This window comes from Littorina saxatilis, linkage group LG16 (assembly GCF_037325665.1).
Source record: "Littorina saxatilis isolate snail1 linkage group LG16, US_GU_Lsax_2.0, whole genome shotgun sequence".
In the NCBI taxonomy this organism is placed as follows: Eukaryota; Metazoa; Mollusca; class Gastropoda; order Littorinimorpha; family Littorinidae; genus Littorina; species Littorina saxatilis.
The window spans coordinates 21,281,427-21,298,252 of NC_090260.1; the positions used below are offsets into that span (position 1 = coordinate 21,281,427).

Sequence of the window (16,826 nt, forward strand, 5' to 3'; positions counted from 1 at the left end):
CTGAGTGCATTTACAGTTCAAAAATCCTCCTATGGTAGTAAAACAAACCCAAAACTACCCAACGACGACATCTGTGAAGCTAGACAGTTTCTTGTTCACGCGAGTGCATAAATTAACCTAGTTATTACGTGGTGTTTGGTCGGAGTTCGATTCAACTGAGTGATTCCGGCCTCTATTTTGTTTTACACAAACTCATGATGACGTCTGACATAGTTTGCTAGTGGCGTGTCTTTTCGTGCATGATGTGGTGATCTACCTGATCTAAATTTAGATCCAAAAATAGGCCAAGACCAGCCGGGTCCGAGTACGAAATTAATTCGTAAAAAAATCGCAGTTCTTGACTCTTTGGGTGCAAGTCAATGAAACTTGGTAGTTCTTCTAAGGCCCCCCCAAAAAAATTGTCTGTTTCTGGTAACATGGCTAAAAAAAAATAGGGTCGGTAGGTAGGGATTTTTTTTTAATTTATTTTTTTTTACCCCAAATGTAGACCAATAAAACTAACTTTAAAAATCGCGCAAAGAGACTGGATTCACTATACATAGAGACAAGACACTCAACACATTTACAAATCGTCAGCGGACTTTCGTTTTCACACGTTTTTGTTGTTCATTTTCTCGCCCTGTCCTTTACCACCCCCCCAAAAAAAAGGTTTTTTGAGTTTGGAAAACAAAAGTTTAGGGTCGGCGCCGAAATTTAGGGTCGGTCGGGTGACCAGAAACAGAAAAAATTTTTTTTGGCCTAACGGATAGCTGCCTGAGGTATGACTAAAAGCCCCAGGGGCTCCGTGCACCTGGATTTGACAAGTTCAGTACCTTTAACTATTTCATGTTTTTGATTTCAGAAGGAGTTTCTCAACGCCTGGTTCCCTCACCTGGAGAGCGAATCATACATCATCCCCCCTGCTCACGTGGACACGGTGCACGAGCAATTATTTTATGACCGGGTAGGTACAGAAATCCGACTGTTGAAAGAAATAGATGAGAGCAGAGGGGTCAGGGACACTGTCCGCATAGATAGAGTGCTGAAAAATGTCCACGACTGTATGAATCAGATAAAGGAGAAAGCAACGAAGCAAAATGAAGTTATGGTGTGCTTGACCCAAGCTAAATGTGGTCTTTATGGCGCTGATTCCCAAAGCATCTATACTGGAGCAGCCGCCAGGAACATGAACAGCGACAAGGCGGAGCCGTTGGAGCTGGAGGAGGATTTTGTGGACATTCTCGTAATTCATCGACACCATGGAGTACTGATGGCAGCAATCATACCTCAGACAGAAGACGACCCCCTTGCCGTTCAAGAAAAATTCAGGAAGGCCGCTGAGTACCTAAAGCAAGCCAGAGATGTTGTGAGGCGTTCCGTTCTGGATGACTTGGCCGAACAGCCTGTAATTCACCACGCCATTGTCCTTCCTGACACAACGAGAAGCTGTCTGGAGAAGGCGCTGAGAAACCTGAGTGATGTAAGTAAACACCTGACGTGTACTTGTTTACACACGCAAAACACCGACGCACTCCCAAGAGAGAGAGAGAGAGAGAGAGAGAGAGAGAGAGAGAGAGAGAGGGAGAAAGGGAGAGAGAGAGAGAGAGGGAGGGAGGGAGAGAGAGAGAGAAACGGAGATAGAGACAGACAGACAGACACAGAGAGAGAGACAGACAGACAGAGACAGAGAGAGAGAGACAGAGAGAGAGACAGAGAGAGAGAAAGAGAGAGGGGGAGAGAGAGAGAGAGGGAGGGAGAGAGAGAGAGAGAGAGAGAGAGAGAGAGAGAGAGAGAGAGAGAGAGAGAGAGAGAGAGAGAGAGAGAGAGAGAGAGAGAGAGAGAGAGGTAAAGTAAGGGTTAGTTACGAGCACTGTGCCGTCATTCCTCACAGTACCTTTGTTGACCCACCTGAGTAACAACGATCTAACACTGGAATATTGTTGTGTGGGGTTAGCAGATGTGAAAACTAAAAAGTTCCCAACTTTAGAGTCACACCTTAATATGCAAATTAGGTTATAAGTGCGTCTGTCTCTCTGTCCGGCTGTACATTTGTCGCACTTGTGATCGCTTATACCTCCGAAACTTATGAGACGATTTCCCTAAAATTTGGCATGCAATTTTCCACTGTTATGGCATATCTGTTGGCGAAATGTTAAGCCTATCGCTTTGCAAATATTGGAGTAACATGTTACATGTTAGGGGATTTACCAGAGTTACACGCTCACGCGAGCTTTCCTTCTCTCATGGCTCAAGCGTGTCTAAGACGATTTAGCTGAAATTTGGTTTGAACTTTGATAGATTGATGATAGATCCTGGTGTCAAATTTCAGATAACTCGCTTTACAATTGTAAGAGTTATACTTAAACGAATGCGTGCGCAAGTGCGCCTGTCTGTCCATCCGTCTTTTTGTCATACTTTTGATCGCTTATTACTCTGGAGCTTATGGGCTGATTTGCCTGAAACTTGGCATGTAATATTTCACTGTTATGAAATACTTTTTAGAGTTGTTTTGTGCTAGTCCCGTTGCAAATACCAGAGTTACATGTTACATGTTATCGGAGTTATTTGCTCGTGCATGCATTCTTTCTTTCATACTGTTATAGCTCAAGTGTTTCACGGCCGATTTATCCCAAATTTTGTCTGAACTTGAGTATATTTAGGAGAATTGAAAACACAAAAATTCCCAACTTTAGACATTTGTGTTAACAACAAATTAAAAACAAGCAAAAATTCCTGAAAAGAAGTAAATTCAGTTTTATTCATGCTTTTTTTAAAATATTATTTTTTTTACAAATATGAAGAACTGGTCTGTCCACAGCCATATGCAAACAAATAGAGGCAATGCCATTGGCAAAATAAAATAAGTAAGAAGTAGTTTGATGAGAATTTGAATTGCTAACATATAATAATATGGGGGGAGGGGGGGGGGGACGACAACATCCATTTTTTGCCTATATTGATTGAATGAAGAAATGATTGTCAGACAGAACTTGCTCACAAAATTTGAAACAAAATCTTGTTGTATAACTTTCACTTTTGATGCATATTATATTTAAACACAAAATAACATCACAAATGTAGACGCACACATTCCTTTTCTCAAAGTCACTTGCAGTCAGTGCTTACCCAGCTATGTATGAAAGGTATATAGCATGTTTTTCTGAAGCGCACAGTCATACTGCATGAATGATACAGGAAGCTGAACACCTGGCACAACGGTGTTCTAATTAGTCAATCAGCATCGGAGTCCTCACTGTTTTTTTTCTCTCCAAACTTTTAATCAATCAATAAACAAGTGATAACAAACATGGTATCTGTGTGTGCCTGCCTTTACCTTAAATCAAGGACAATGAACAATAATTTGTTTCTAATTAATACAAATTCACACTAATGAAATCTCAAAACAACATGATTTCCAAAATAATGTCCAGTGTTAATTGTGAATCAGTTTTAAAAAAATGCTTACGCACATCTTTGCGATTTAAATAATATGATTAATCTTCTTCATATTTTTGCTGTTACCTATTATACCAAAAAGCACATCTGTAACATTCAACCTAATTCTTTCGCCAATGTTTACTAATATGTACATATCAATATATTTCCAAAACCTGATCACCGTTGCAAGCATTCAAAGAAAAAAATGCTCCAATACATCAAGTTCATCCTCACAATATGTAAAGTTTGTATCAGCCTTCACTTTCATTTTACACAATAAAATATTAGTTGGATAAATGTTTTGCAATATTTTCCAATGCAGTACACCTAATCGAACTTCACTAGTGACAGCTAGTGGCTGCTAAGTTCCAATTCTTTTCGTCAATTTCAAATCCTAACTTTCTTCTCCAAAATCCTTCTGAACAGGATGGGCTGTATATTTTTCCAAGGAGAACCTTTCGAATTTCTTTTACTGATCTCACTTTTTTCCACAAAAGGTTGGAACGTCACAGACTGAACAGTTTACATCCTTTATAGCTACATTTCTTTAAAGGAGATGTACAGCTGTACGTACGAACAACATTGTACTCAAGCAATCTATTTGCAGTGTAGCCAGTTCTTTCACACACTTCTTCATAGGAAGCAAAACATCCATTCTCACACACATCGCTCACATACATTATACCACTTCAGAAGCCTATCATAATAGAAGCAGCTAAGTACTATTACCAGCAGTCGATACGCGATGATATATATGCTCTTTGACCTTTCCTTGGAGATATCCATTACTAAAAATAGAATACGGGATTGTGGGAAAGCTGTTCAATGGCACTCATGCACTATATTCGAATTTTAATACAGGACTCAAAATCTTTTATCAAAATGAAAAAAAATACAAGTACAGAGTTAAGAAAACAAGTAAAAGTTAAAAATCGTTTGGAATGAAGCAAATGAATAAAATACAAGAATTATGAGTTCAGAAAAAAATAAAATAAAATTGCCTTCAAAGCGAATCGAACCCGAGACCACAAAAGTAAGGACTAGCGCACCGTCAATCGGGGACTCTATCGACTGAGCTATTTTTGTCGCACAGAAGTCGAGGGAGATTTTAACTTCAAATATTACACTTGAGTTCTCGAGCGTGGCGACGACTCAGTGACTCAAGTTTCCGAGTCTCTCCGTTCGTATTTGTGTACTGTACTCCATATCTCACTGTTCGGGGCTAGTTCAGTAACTGACCCTACGCTCCCGGTCACTTCGTATAAGTTTGGAAAGCAATATCACGTAGCGATAATTTCAAGCGAGACCGAAATTATTGATACGAAATTCATTGACCAATCTCCTAAAGGCGCCTGAAAGGATATCCCAAAATCCTCTATTCTTGATGATATACTAAAGAGTTAGTTCGGGAGAACGGCGATCTATGGACGGTTTATCATACAAATGGAAGGAAAATTTATCAATCTAAGCCAGGGCTTGGAACATGTCATGTTCATCTTGCAAAAACAATGTAACATCATCAGCGTACAACAATACTTTCAAAACTGTATCCATATCTCCGGTGTTCCATAATGACATACCCTTTATATTTTTGGCCTCTCGAATTTTGATTGCTAACAATTCAACTGCTAATACGAAGGCTAGTGCGGAAAAAGGACAACCATGCCTTATTCCTGTCACGAACTGAAAACTCTGCCTGAACAATCCTTCTCATTGCGGTCAATGCGCATGCGCTAACATGGGGAGATTAATCAGGTCGTGAACAACCTAACCCTAACCCTTATCCCAATCCTAACCTTAACCCATGGTTCGTTCAGTCAAAGGGTCGCATTTTTTAAGTCCAAGATTGGCGCAGGCGCATGCGCATTGACCGCAATGAGGATTGTTCAGCAGAGGTTTCAGTTCGTGACACCGGAATCAATATAAAAAAATTCAGATAACCAACCACAATAATTTACAAAACTTCTTCTGTGTTTCATCAAAACATCTACCCATTAATTTTCACAAAATCAGTTCCAAAGCCAAATGTTTCAAACATCTTCAACATAAACCCTTTGGAAATGCAATCAAATGCATGAAAAAAGTCAATTGACACCATCAATCCAGGCTTATTATGTAAATCTGCATGTTCTAAAACATCATCAACTAATAGCAATAAGGCTGGCACGTCTATCTTTTATATACCCAACTTGATCCTCATTCACAACATTCCCTACAACACCAGAGAGCCGAAGAGCTACACATTTCGCTAATAACTTATACTCTGTATTGGTCAGTGAAATAGGTCTCCAATTCTTTAAATCATTTCTTGATAAATCCTTCCCTTTATGAATCAGTGTAATTGCCGCTTTACACTGTGAATTAGATAGAGTTCCATTCTTAAAAGCAGAGTTAAAAGAAGCAAGTATATACCCTTTTGGGCTCCTCCAAAATACTTATGAAACTCAACTGTTAATCCATCAATTCCAGGCGCAGAACCATTATTCATACGCTTTAGAGCTGACAAAACTTCTCCTTCTACCACTTCCCCTTCACAGCTGTCTTTCTGCTGATCATTTATTTTTAAAACCTTTGTTCCATCCAAAAAAGTGTCCATTTTCAAACTCATGTTTCCTTCATCAATTTGTTGTTTATACAAATCAGCAAAATACGTGTATTTGGACGAGAATAATATCCTCTTGCGTTGTAACAATTTGTCCGTTATCATCTTTTACACTTTCCATTATTTTTGCATTTCACTCTCGCCTTTTCTTACCCAAGAAAAACAAGTCGCGTAAGGCGAAAATACAATATTTAGTCAAGTAGCTGTCGAACTCACAGAATGAAACTGAACGCAATGCCATTTTTCAGCAAGACCGTATACTCGTAGCATCGTCAGTCCACCGCTCATGGCAAAGGCAGTGAAATTGACAAGAAGAGCGGGGTAGTAGTTGCGCTAAGAAGGATAGCACGCTTTTCTGTACCTCTCTTTGTTTTAACTTTCTGAGCGTGTTTTTAATCCAAACATATCATATCTATATGTTTTTGGAATCAGGAACCGACAAGGAATAAGATGAAAGTGTTTTTAAATTGATTTCGACAATTTAATTTTGATAATAATTTTTATATATTTAATTTTCAGAGCTTGTTTTTAATCCAAATATAACATATTTATATGTTTTTGGAATCAGCAAATGATGGAGAATAAGATAAACGTAAATTTGGATCGTTTTATAAATTTTTATTTTTTTTTTACAATTTTCAGATTTTTAATGACCAAAGTCATTAATTAATTTTTAAGCCACCAAGCTGAAATGCAATACCGAAGTCCGGGCTTCGTCGAAGATTACTTGACCAAAATTTCAACCAATTTGGTTGAAAAATGAGGGCGTGACAGTGCCGCCTCAACTTTCACGAAAAGCCGGATATGACGTCATCAAAGACATTTATCAAAAAAATGAAAAAAACGTTCGGGGATTTCATACCCAGGAACTCTCATGTCAAATTTCATAAAGATCGGTCCAGTAGTTTAGTCTGAATCGCTCTACACACACACACACACACACACACAGACACACAGACACACACACACACGCACATACACCACGACCCTCGTTTCGATTCCCCCTCGATGTTAAAATATTTAGTCAAAACTTGACTAAATATAAAAAGATGTGCTGTTACTACTGTACTATCAGTCATGCTTTGAGCACAGTGTGCTTCCACATTCTTGCAGCTCTGGCAAATTTAATGTCTGCGCAAACTAGACCTGCAGCTTGACAGGAGCATCTAGATGTCTCACAACCACGTTTGGCACATCCACATAGAAAAGAAACATTCAGATCAGTTCCATACTGCAGTGCTTCTTCCTGTTCATTCGGCCGACGGATGTCCAGCATCTCTTGCCACTGCAAGCTAGTGAATGCTTCAATGCCAGGAGTTTGTAGCATCGGATGCTCTGGTTGTAGAAGGACCCAGTCAAAATTTTCCATTTTTATGTAACATTTTAATGGACAATAAAGTGTTGTTATTGTTATTGTTATTGTCAAGACACCATTCATCGACTTCTCACCTGAACAACTCCAGACTGTACGAGGATTTTGCTCTCCTCAGACTTTTTGCCCCGCACACACAGAAAAGCCATGTGTGAAATTCCCCTGAAAAAGACAAGTCAAGACTCAAAAGAAATCACTTCACAGTCATCTTGCCTTAAGACAAATTCTTTAAAAGAAAGTTGGCAATGTTGAAAAAATGTTTAGAAGAATTATGCATTAATTATTATTTACTTCAGTAGGCTTGATTAATACAAAATGTACTATCAACCATATTCATTAAATGTGCAAGAATTAAGTTAAAGGCAGAGTAAGCCTCCCGTAAACCATCACAGATACGGTCAGGCTTTTACACACAGTACAAACACCATTTCATTTAAACACTCACCAATTGAGAACATCCTAGGTGCCCTCCGTAAAGAGCGAACAATTTTCAAAGAATTTATTTTTGCGTGGTTTATCTTACCCCTGAGCCATCGTGAACCCGTGTGATCCAGTTTTCCCTTTTCACAATGCAGTCGTCATAGTTAATCATTTGAATGCGACTCGACGTGAGCTTATCTACAATAGCACGTTTTTGTATGCACGAAACAACGGCTGTGGTTCACAAGAACTCTAGCGATGGCTTTTGACTGTTGAGAGGAACGGCGATTTGCACTGATAAACCGGCCGTCGTCTGCTACGACCCTTGCGTGACCCTGCTTCCGGGCTTTTCTTTTTTTAAACTTTCACAACTTCGAATTGTTCTGATCTTGTCTTGATGAAAAACGAATTCTTTTATGATTAAAGAATGTTTGTGTAACAAGCTGTCAATTTATTATTTAGATTTTAAAAGTTAGGTCTAGCGCAAAAACGAGGCGCCGTTGTTGTTAACGGAACAAGTCTACGAAAATAAATTCTTTGAAAATGTCTCACGCTCGACAGAAAGCAGCCAGGATGTTCCCGTTCGGTGAGCGTTCAAATGGAAGTATGCTTGTACTGTATTTAGACGCTCGGGGAGCTCTGTGATGGTTTACGGGAGGCTTACTGTGCCTTTAATGTCATTTGCAATCTCATTACGTTTCCTTTTTCTTGTAGTATGTAAATGTTAACTACCCAGTTTTAGGATCAGCTGGTTTCTGAAGTTTTCATGTTGCAATCGGATCATCTGCGCCTTGGCATAAATAGCTTGATCAAAGACCAGGACTATGCGTTGAAGCTCCAGCTCACTGAGGCCCTGTTACAGTATCGCCAGTTCAGTTAATGTGTCAGTTGGACTACTGTCGATAATATGATCAGAACATAAAACATAGTGATTTTACTGGTGAATTCAGAATAAAACACATTTTTGTACCCATTTTTGAAGCTCAATTTGAAGCATTGTACACAAACAAACATTTATTAAATGTGTAAGAGTGGGTACAGTGTTCAGAAATTGTGTTTGATACCAAGTTGAGTTATCCCTCTTCACCACAATTAAAAGAAAAACACCTCTTGTCGCGCAAAATCTTGAACTGTGATGCTTTTACCACCCCCACCCCCTACCCATTTTGACAGAAAAGGGTGCATATTCTCTTCCAATTGGAAAAGCTAGATAATCAGATGGTCAGAAACTGAAGAAGAGAAATAGGGAAGCAAAATAGAACATAACACATAGTGATTTTACTGGTGAAAAAAAAGAAGATGTGAGTACCCATTTTTGATGCTCAATTAGAAGAAACACATTTAGCCAACTATGTTTACTACCAATGTGTGTGTGTGTGTGTATGTGTGTGTGTGTGTGTGTGTGTGTGTGTGTGTGTGTGTGTGTGTGTGTGTGTGTTCGTTGTGTCTGTTGGGGGAAACAACACATTAAGCCAACATTAACGACACAAACATTTAAAACTATTAAATTGTCTTTACCTGTCCAGCAAAGTAAAGTCTGCATGGTGATAACCTCGGAACTATGATCGGCTGGTCAACTGCTGTCCCCGGTTTAAGCGCTGTCGTTTCTGTAAATAACGAGCATGCAGATTAGTTGTGCAAAACACACATAAACACACAGGCAATGTACTCTTGCATTTCTCTCTCTCTCTCTCTCTCTCTCTCTCTCTCTCTCTCTCTCTCTCTCTCTCTCTCTCTCTCTCTCTCTCTCTCTCTCTCTCTCTCTCTCTCTCTCTCTGAACTTCAGTGAAAATGTTTAAGAGACAGTCACGTTCACACATCATTCGTGAATGAAATGTCTTGTTCGATTGTTATGTTGTTGAACATTTTGTACTAGTGTTAACGGATGTGTAGCTGATTTGAGCAACTTAATTCTCAAAATGAAAGGTTTAACTATGTCAATGTAATTTTGTAATTTTTGAGTTCTCCTTATATAATTCCTTAAATGCACATTGTGTTGCAATCCATACAATGTATTTCTGTATCTTATATGATTGAATTTTTATTTTTTATGTCCGTCTGTCTTTATATGTTGTATAAAGGACAGGTTGGAAGAATAGGTTTTGCCTAAAACCTTTATCCTTTTGTAATAAAGTTCTGAGTCTGAGTCTGAGTCTGAGTCTCTCTCTCTCTCTCTCTCTCTCTCTCTCTCTCTCTCTCTCTCTCTCTCTCTCAAACACACACGCACACACACACACACTCACTCACACACGCGCGCGCTCACAAATGCATACACCGTGGCACACAAACACACACATACACACACACACACTCCGGTTTGGTAAGTTACCTAAACATGTAGCCTGTAGATCTAACGGGGAGACTGATCAGACAGGAGGAGCAATACTTCCACATTTCCGATGTTCAGCGATACACTTGTCTAGCACTGCTTTCTTGGAGAGGTAGATCTTCATGCTATAACGGTGCGTGTCACCAAGAACGTTAAAAATACGGATATTATCACGATCAAAATGGCCTCTCTACAAATGCCAGAAACTCTGCATCTAAAGTCAGCATTAACCTCCTCAACACAATCTACATCTTGTCCCAGAGTGATTTCTGTCCGCAAAGAACGCGTGGTTCTCAACTCAGAAGACCGCTTAGTTGTCGTCTTCCAGTGTGAAATTCAGATCTACCACAACTACGTGCATTGATCTGAGCAATAACATGTAGAATCGATAATCTGAAAACATCTCTTTGCATGATCGCTGCCACGTTATCATCTTTTCTTTCTTTATTTGGTGTTTAACGTCGTTTTCAACCACGAAGGTTATATCGCGACGAGGGAAAGGGGGAGATGGGATAGGGGAAAGGGGGGAGATGGGATAGAGCCACTTGTTAAGTGTTTCTTGTTCACAAAAGCACTAATCAAAAAATTGCTCCAGGGGCTTGCAACGTAGTACAATATAGGCCTATGACCTTACTGGGAGAATGCAAGTTTCCAGTACAAAGGACTAAACATTTCTTACATACTGCTTGACTAAAATCTTTACAAACATTGACTATATTCTATACAAGAACCACTTAACAAGGGTTAAAGGAGAAACAGAATCCGTTAGTCGCCTCATACGACATGCGGGGTGCAAAGAAATAAGGATGTGGAAAAGAAGACTTTTGGTAAGTGAAATAAAGGTGATGGATCCAGTCAGGTAGAAATAAGACAACAAGAAAAGAATTGGAAAACTGCAGGGAATAGTAGGGAGAGTTTTCTTGGAAGGAAATATAGGTGAAAGGACTGGTAAGGCAGAAATAAGACAAAAGAAGAGAAGAAACAGAACCGTTAGTCGCCTCTTACGACATGCTGGGTAGCATCGGGTAAATTCTTTCTAGTCCCAACCAATATGGGACTCCCCCTAACCCGCGGGGGGTCCGTTATCATCAGCTCGCTGTCTTTATCCAGAGCAAGGATGAGCACACTTTTCAGCAGTTTGTTATACATGTACATGCATTCGCAGACTGCTTTCCATTAGACTACTTGTCGTCTGCTTTCGCTTGAAGCAGGGGTCCTTCTGTCAGCCAACAAGACAGTGCGTGTTTACAGTGTCGGCTTGACTGACACGTCCTCACGCACGACATGTCGTAAATGCAAGTTCTAACGATTGTTTTTAATTGAACTGATAGAAAATGTCGATATTTGTAAACTTCTGCCATTTTCTAATGTTTATTTCATTATTTTGCATATGGATATGGCTAATGCGTGGATAACCTGTTACGACACACAAAGCGTTCTATATCAAAAAGGGAGGCTACTCCAAGGTAGTCTCAGGTGTATTCGCCAGCCTTAATCACGTTGAGAAGTCACAATTCTGCTGGCTGCACACTTGAAGTGAAATGAAAACAATGTTCATCAACATAAACTGTGTTAAACGAAGTAAACTCTTCGTTCATGACTCAAGGCAAACAATCGCATCGATACACAACAAGAAATACAGGGGTTATTGGGTCTATGATTGCCACGAAAGAACATTGAGAAGAGACACTCACCGTGGGTATCCCGGTGTAACACACAATTTTTACTCCACAAAAAAATTGACTCCGGAGTAAAAATTTCGTACGAGATTTTTACGAAAAAAGAACTCTACTAGGAACGAAAACATTACTCCATCCACGAAATTTTTACTCCCCAAATTTTTACTCCCAGTAAATATTTCGTACGAGATTTTTACTCCTGGTTTATATTTCGCAGTGAACGTTCGTAATCATGGGATCACAAGCCAAGCGTCATTTTACTATCGTGTCATACCACTAGCGCGATATCCCAATTTGGTGCAATCCTTTTTTGCCGCCGTCCCATTTGGCCACCACCCCATTTTCGTTTCATTCTACTTGCCAAGCCTCACTCTACTATATTGCGTCATTCAACTGGAGAGACATTCCGTTTAAGCAAAATCCCATTTTGCCGCAATCCGAAATGTCGCGAAATAGGGATGACGGCGAAATGGGATTGCGGCAAAACGGCATGGCGCCAAAATGGAATGTGGCACTAGTGGTATGACAAGGTAGTAAAATGACGCTTTGCTTGTGAAATGTCGCAAAAATGGGGTGGGGGCAAAATGGGATAGCGGCGAAACAGGATTGGGCCAAAAAAGGATGTGGAGATAGTGGTATATGACACGGAAGTAAAATGATGCTTGGCTTGTAAAATGTCGCGAAAATGGGATGGGGGCGAAATGGAATGGCGGCGAAACGGAATGGCGCCAAAATGGGATGTCCCGCTAGCGATATGACACGAGAGTAAAAGGACGCTTGGCTTTGCGGAATGGGCCCAAAATGGAATTGGGTGCGAAATGGGATAACGCCCAAATGGGATCTCACGCAAACGGAATGTCGCACACCTCTTCCACCACCAGAACTGACAGGGGACAGGGGGGGAGTAAAAGTTTCGTACATTTTTACTCGGGAGTATATCTGTCGTGGTGGATTAATTTATTCGTTATCTAAACTGAGCAAAAAAAGTATTGCACCCATTTTCGTGCCGTTCGCATACACAGTACAAATGACAGATTTGACGAATTTGTCTATCGCGTTCATACCTCCAGCAAATTTCTGCCAATGCTTAGATTTGCCTAAAACTTCCGCACATACTGAGATAACAATTATTAGCCCTGCATGCAAAGTCACGAAATTTTGGCATAACACCCTGAATTAATATGAATATTTTTAAAGTTCTCTTGGAAACGTTACGTAACTTTACCTGTATTGCCAATATATTCACAAAAAAAGTTATGGTGGTCTTTATTCACCTATTTGTCGTGTTTTCAAAAAGTTTGAAACGTTTTCATTGAGACATTTAGGATATATTGAACTTTCAGTGGAGAACCCCCTAAAAAATGACCGCAAATCGTGCTCTTTTGAGCCTTTCAAACTGTTAACCCCTACCTCATTTGAACACAGATTGTATCAAGACTAATCAAGTTGGGTGCACAAATGAAACTGTTTTTGAATGGAAATTGAATGGCATTTCCATCGATATGCAGAATTGTTTCTTATTAGCAAATCCTGAATTTTACAGATTTTAGAATATGGGACCAAGTCTTTTTGTCAGGTCGATTTTGGAGGTACCCTGACTTCGGCGGCGGTCACGTGATATACCTAATGCAGAAATCTTTAATCCGAAAAGTGTGCAAGGTAGCCAGGTGAAGGGCCTTTAATGGCATATAAAGTTTGAATGAAATGACACGTGAATGAATGTTTTAGTTGGGGTACAAAAATGGGTGCAATAATTTTTTTGCTCAGTTTTTTTGTCAGGGGAGTACTCTTGTCGTGGGAGTAATTGTCTCGGGTAATGGGGGAGTACTTTTTTCGTAAAGGGAGTAACATTTTCGTTCGAATATTTTTTACTCCGGAGTAAAAATCTCGTGGGAGTAATTTTCTCGTGTTACACCGGCGACGCGGTCCAACAAACTCTTGCCGAGCGACGGGGTTCATATGGTCTCCAACCGGATATGCGGGGTGAGAACAGTGACGTGGGATAGCAGACGTCATTTTTTTCTGTCACAGAAACGAGTCACTGTTCTTTACAAAATGCGCATTGCCACAAACGGGCAACTCATTTCCGAAAAGATGGCGTTGTTGTTTTTGTCCAGAATAAGTTGTCTTTTAGGCTGGTAAACAGGAATGACGAGATTTCCAACCCAGGTAATGTAACACTGTCTTAGTGTGCATCGTGTATTAAACATCCCTTGTGCCATTTCCCGCATTGTTTACATTCCGTGTGTGTTGACCTCAGTTACAGGAGTTGCAGGAAAGCCTCAGCGTCGAGCCAGGTCGGAATGTCAGCCAAGTGTGTCTTTGTGTGGAGGACATGGCTGACCAGACAAGGCTCGACGCGTGGTGGAGGGCAAGCTTGGAACGGAATGAGGGCGGGGACCCTGCCATGAATGCAGCTACATACACACAGTTGGTGGCCAGGTACTGTTGGATAGCTGAATCATGTCGGTAAAGCGCTCGCACGCACGTTTATGATTACTTAGCCATCGTCATAATCTACCTTTCTTTATCTTCTCTCTCTCTCTCTCTCTCTCTCTCTCTCTCTCTCTCTCTATCTCTCTTATCTGTCTCTCTCTATCTCTCTCTCTCTCTCTCTCTCTCTGTCTCTCTCTCTCTCCTTCCCTCTCTCTCTCTCTATCTCTCTCTCTCTCTCTCTCTCTCTCTCTCTCTCTCTCTCTCTCTCTCTCTCTCTCTCTCTATCTGTCTCTCTCTCTCTCCTTCCCTCTCTCTCTCTCTCTCTATCTCTCTCTCTCTCTCTCTATCTGTCTCTCTCTCTCTCCTTCCCTCTCTCTCTCTCTCTATCTGTCCCTCTCTCTCTCTATCTGTCTCTCTCTATCTGTTTCTGTCTCTGTCTGTCTCTCTCTGTCTATCTCTATCTGTCTCTCTCTCGCGCGTGTGTGCATGTTTTACTTACAATATCTCTGTTTCGATCTCTTTCCTGTCGACCCCTGTTTGTGTGGGTTTATTTTTGTTTGTGGCCTTTGTGATGATTGTTACTTACTTTAATTTGTTTATTTCTTTGATTGATATGCATGCGTGTGCGTGTGTGTGTGTGTGTGTGTGTGTGTGTGTGTGTGTGTGTGTGTGTGTGTGTGTGTTTGATACACCTAATAATAATACGTGTAAATGTGTATATGATGACAGATTCTCCATACCACTGACAACGGTTGAGCTATTCCTCAGCCGAGAGCCCAGACTACAGCTGTGGACCCAGGGCCAACTTGTTCACGCTGTTGGAATGGAGCATGGCCGACCCATGTCATGTATTGCCCTGTTCCCGCAGCAGTTTCACGTCTTGGAGGAGCCGCCAGACGACGACGACGACGACGTGAGGATCCTCCACGGCCCGACGGGCACTTCAAAAAGCGTAGTTTTGATATTGAAGGGGAATTTTCTGCTGAGGAGGAAGGTCTGCAGGACCGTCTTTGTTCTTCAGACGAGCAATAATGGCGCTGCTGCGGCTTTTCTGGTAAGTCATCAGGTGAGAGAGACTGCCGGACAGGGAGCCGGCAGTGTGCAGCTCGTCAACATGGCGGGGGTACGGGACAGGCGGGGTGTCTTGACAGAGGAAAGCAAGAAGAAAGTGCAGGCCTGGGTGGAGGAGCTGTGTCAACACGCACAGACAAACAAACGCGTGCACATCCTGGCCGACGAGGCTGAGTGGTAAGAATGACGATGTAAACTGAATCTAACACTGCCTCCTGTCACTCTTGTGTTGGCCGGTGTAGTCGTGTTCGTTGGAAGGAAGTCTGATAAGGCCAAAAAAAAAAATAGGTGTGGTTACGGTAACATAGCCCAAAAAAATAGGGTAGGTAGGTAGGCAATCACTTTTTTTTTTTTTAACTTTTTTTTCTAATGTGTACAAATTAAACCTACTTGACAGGGAAATAAGTGCGACTCGGGCGCTTTCGCTTTCATTGCGTTTTTTGCACTCGGTTTTTTGTTTTTTTGTGGTTTTTTTGACAAATGTAATAAAAAGTTATAGGATCGGCCCCTAAAAATAGGGTAGGTCGGGTTACCGTAACCACACCTATTTTTTTTTTAGGCCTAATTGTCAAATGTTATAACATTCACACCTGTTCTATAACCAGGTAATTCGTGTGCTTTGGTCAAAACAGTATGGAGATTTATGTAGAAGTAATGGCTCTTTATTTTCAAGTTTGAATAATCGACTATGGCATGTTAATTTATAGAAGAAGGATGTGTATTCATCAACTGTCCCCGTGGTGTGTACTGATCAGTGATAATATAAATCTGTCTGATCAGGCTTCACCGTGTTTGACTGCCATGAAAAACTTGGCCAAGTTGAAGAAGAATGGAGCGAAAATACGTCATTCTGTTTACGTCATTATTAATTATTACGTCATTTCATTTCAGGTTCACTGTCATTCTTCTCCTGACTCTGTTTTGTATGGCAATCCGTTTGTAAAGAAATTACATTTTTTCCTGTTGATCTAAATAATGAATTATTTAACTAAATAATTCATTATATAGCTAAATAATTCATTATTTAACTAAATAATTCATTATTTACACAAAAGTAAAAAGTGTGATTGTTGTAATTGAAGAAATCTTTTATTTACAAAACAATTCATTATTTAATAAAAAAAATCCATTATTTACTATATAATGCATTATATACTATAGAATGCATTGTATACTATAGAATGCATTGTATACTATAGAATGCATTCTATAATATAGAATGCATTCTATAATATAGAATGCATTGTATACTATAGAATGCATTCTATAATATAGAATGCATTCTATAATATAGAATGCATTCTATAATATAGAATGCATTCTAAAACGTTACGAAACTACTCTCTGTGTCTCTGTCTCTCTATGTTTCTCTCTCTCTCTCTCTCCCTCTCCCTCTCTCTCTCTTTCTCTCTATTCAATTAAACTGTGTCAGTGTCTCTGTCTCTCTCTGTCTCTCTCTGTCTCTGTCTCTCTCTGTCTCTGTCTGTCTGTCTGTCTCTC

General features: G+C 40.2%; 1 protein-coding gene across 2 annotated transcripts; it reads left to right on the forward strand.

Annotated features, from left to right (window-relative positions):
- Positions 1-744: 744 nt before the first annotated feature.
- Positions 745-16,306, forward strand: LOC138951501 (uncharacterized). 2 transcript variants are annotated; one of them, XM_070323108.1, is made up of 3 exons: positions 745-1,459; positions 14,086-14,261; positions 14,985-16,306. In XM_070323108.1, exons 1-3 carry the CDS (start codon positions 1,043-1,045, stop codon positions 15,505-15,507), a joined length of 1,116 nt encoding a protein of 371 aa, XP_070179209.1. In that variant the 5' UTR covers positions 745-1,042; the 3' UTR covers positions 15,508-16,306. The 2 variants fall into 2 exon arrangements, with proteins under 2 accessions (XP_070179209.1, XP_070179208.1); XM_070323107.1 differs by having other exon boundaries at positions 749-1,459; positions 14,080-14,261; positions 14,985-16,305.
- The last annotated feature ends 520 nt before the right edge of the window (positions 16,307-16,826 follow it).

Excerpts from the sequence above, each read along its gene's own strand:
- LOC138951501 (XM_070323107.1), top strand. The coding sequence starts at position 1,043 with ATGAATCAGATAAAGGAGAAAGCAACGAAGCAAAATGAAGTTATGGTG. Across the intron at positions 1,460-14,079 it reads CGCTGAGAAACCTGAGTGAT|TTACAGGAGTTGCAGGAAAG; the intron begins GTAAGTAAACAC and ends TGTTGACCTCAG. Across the intron at positions 14,262-14,984 it reads TACACACAGTTGGTGGCCAG|ATTCTCCATACCACTGACAA; the intron begins GTACTGTTGGAT and ends ATATGATGACAG.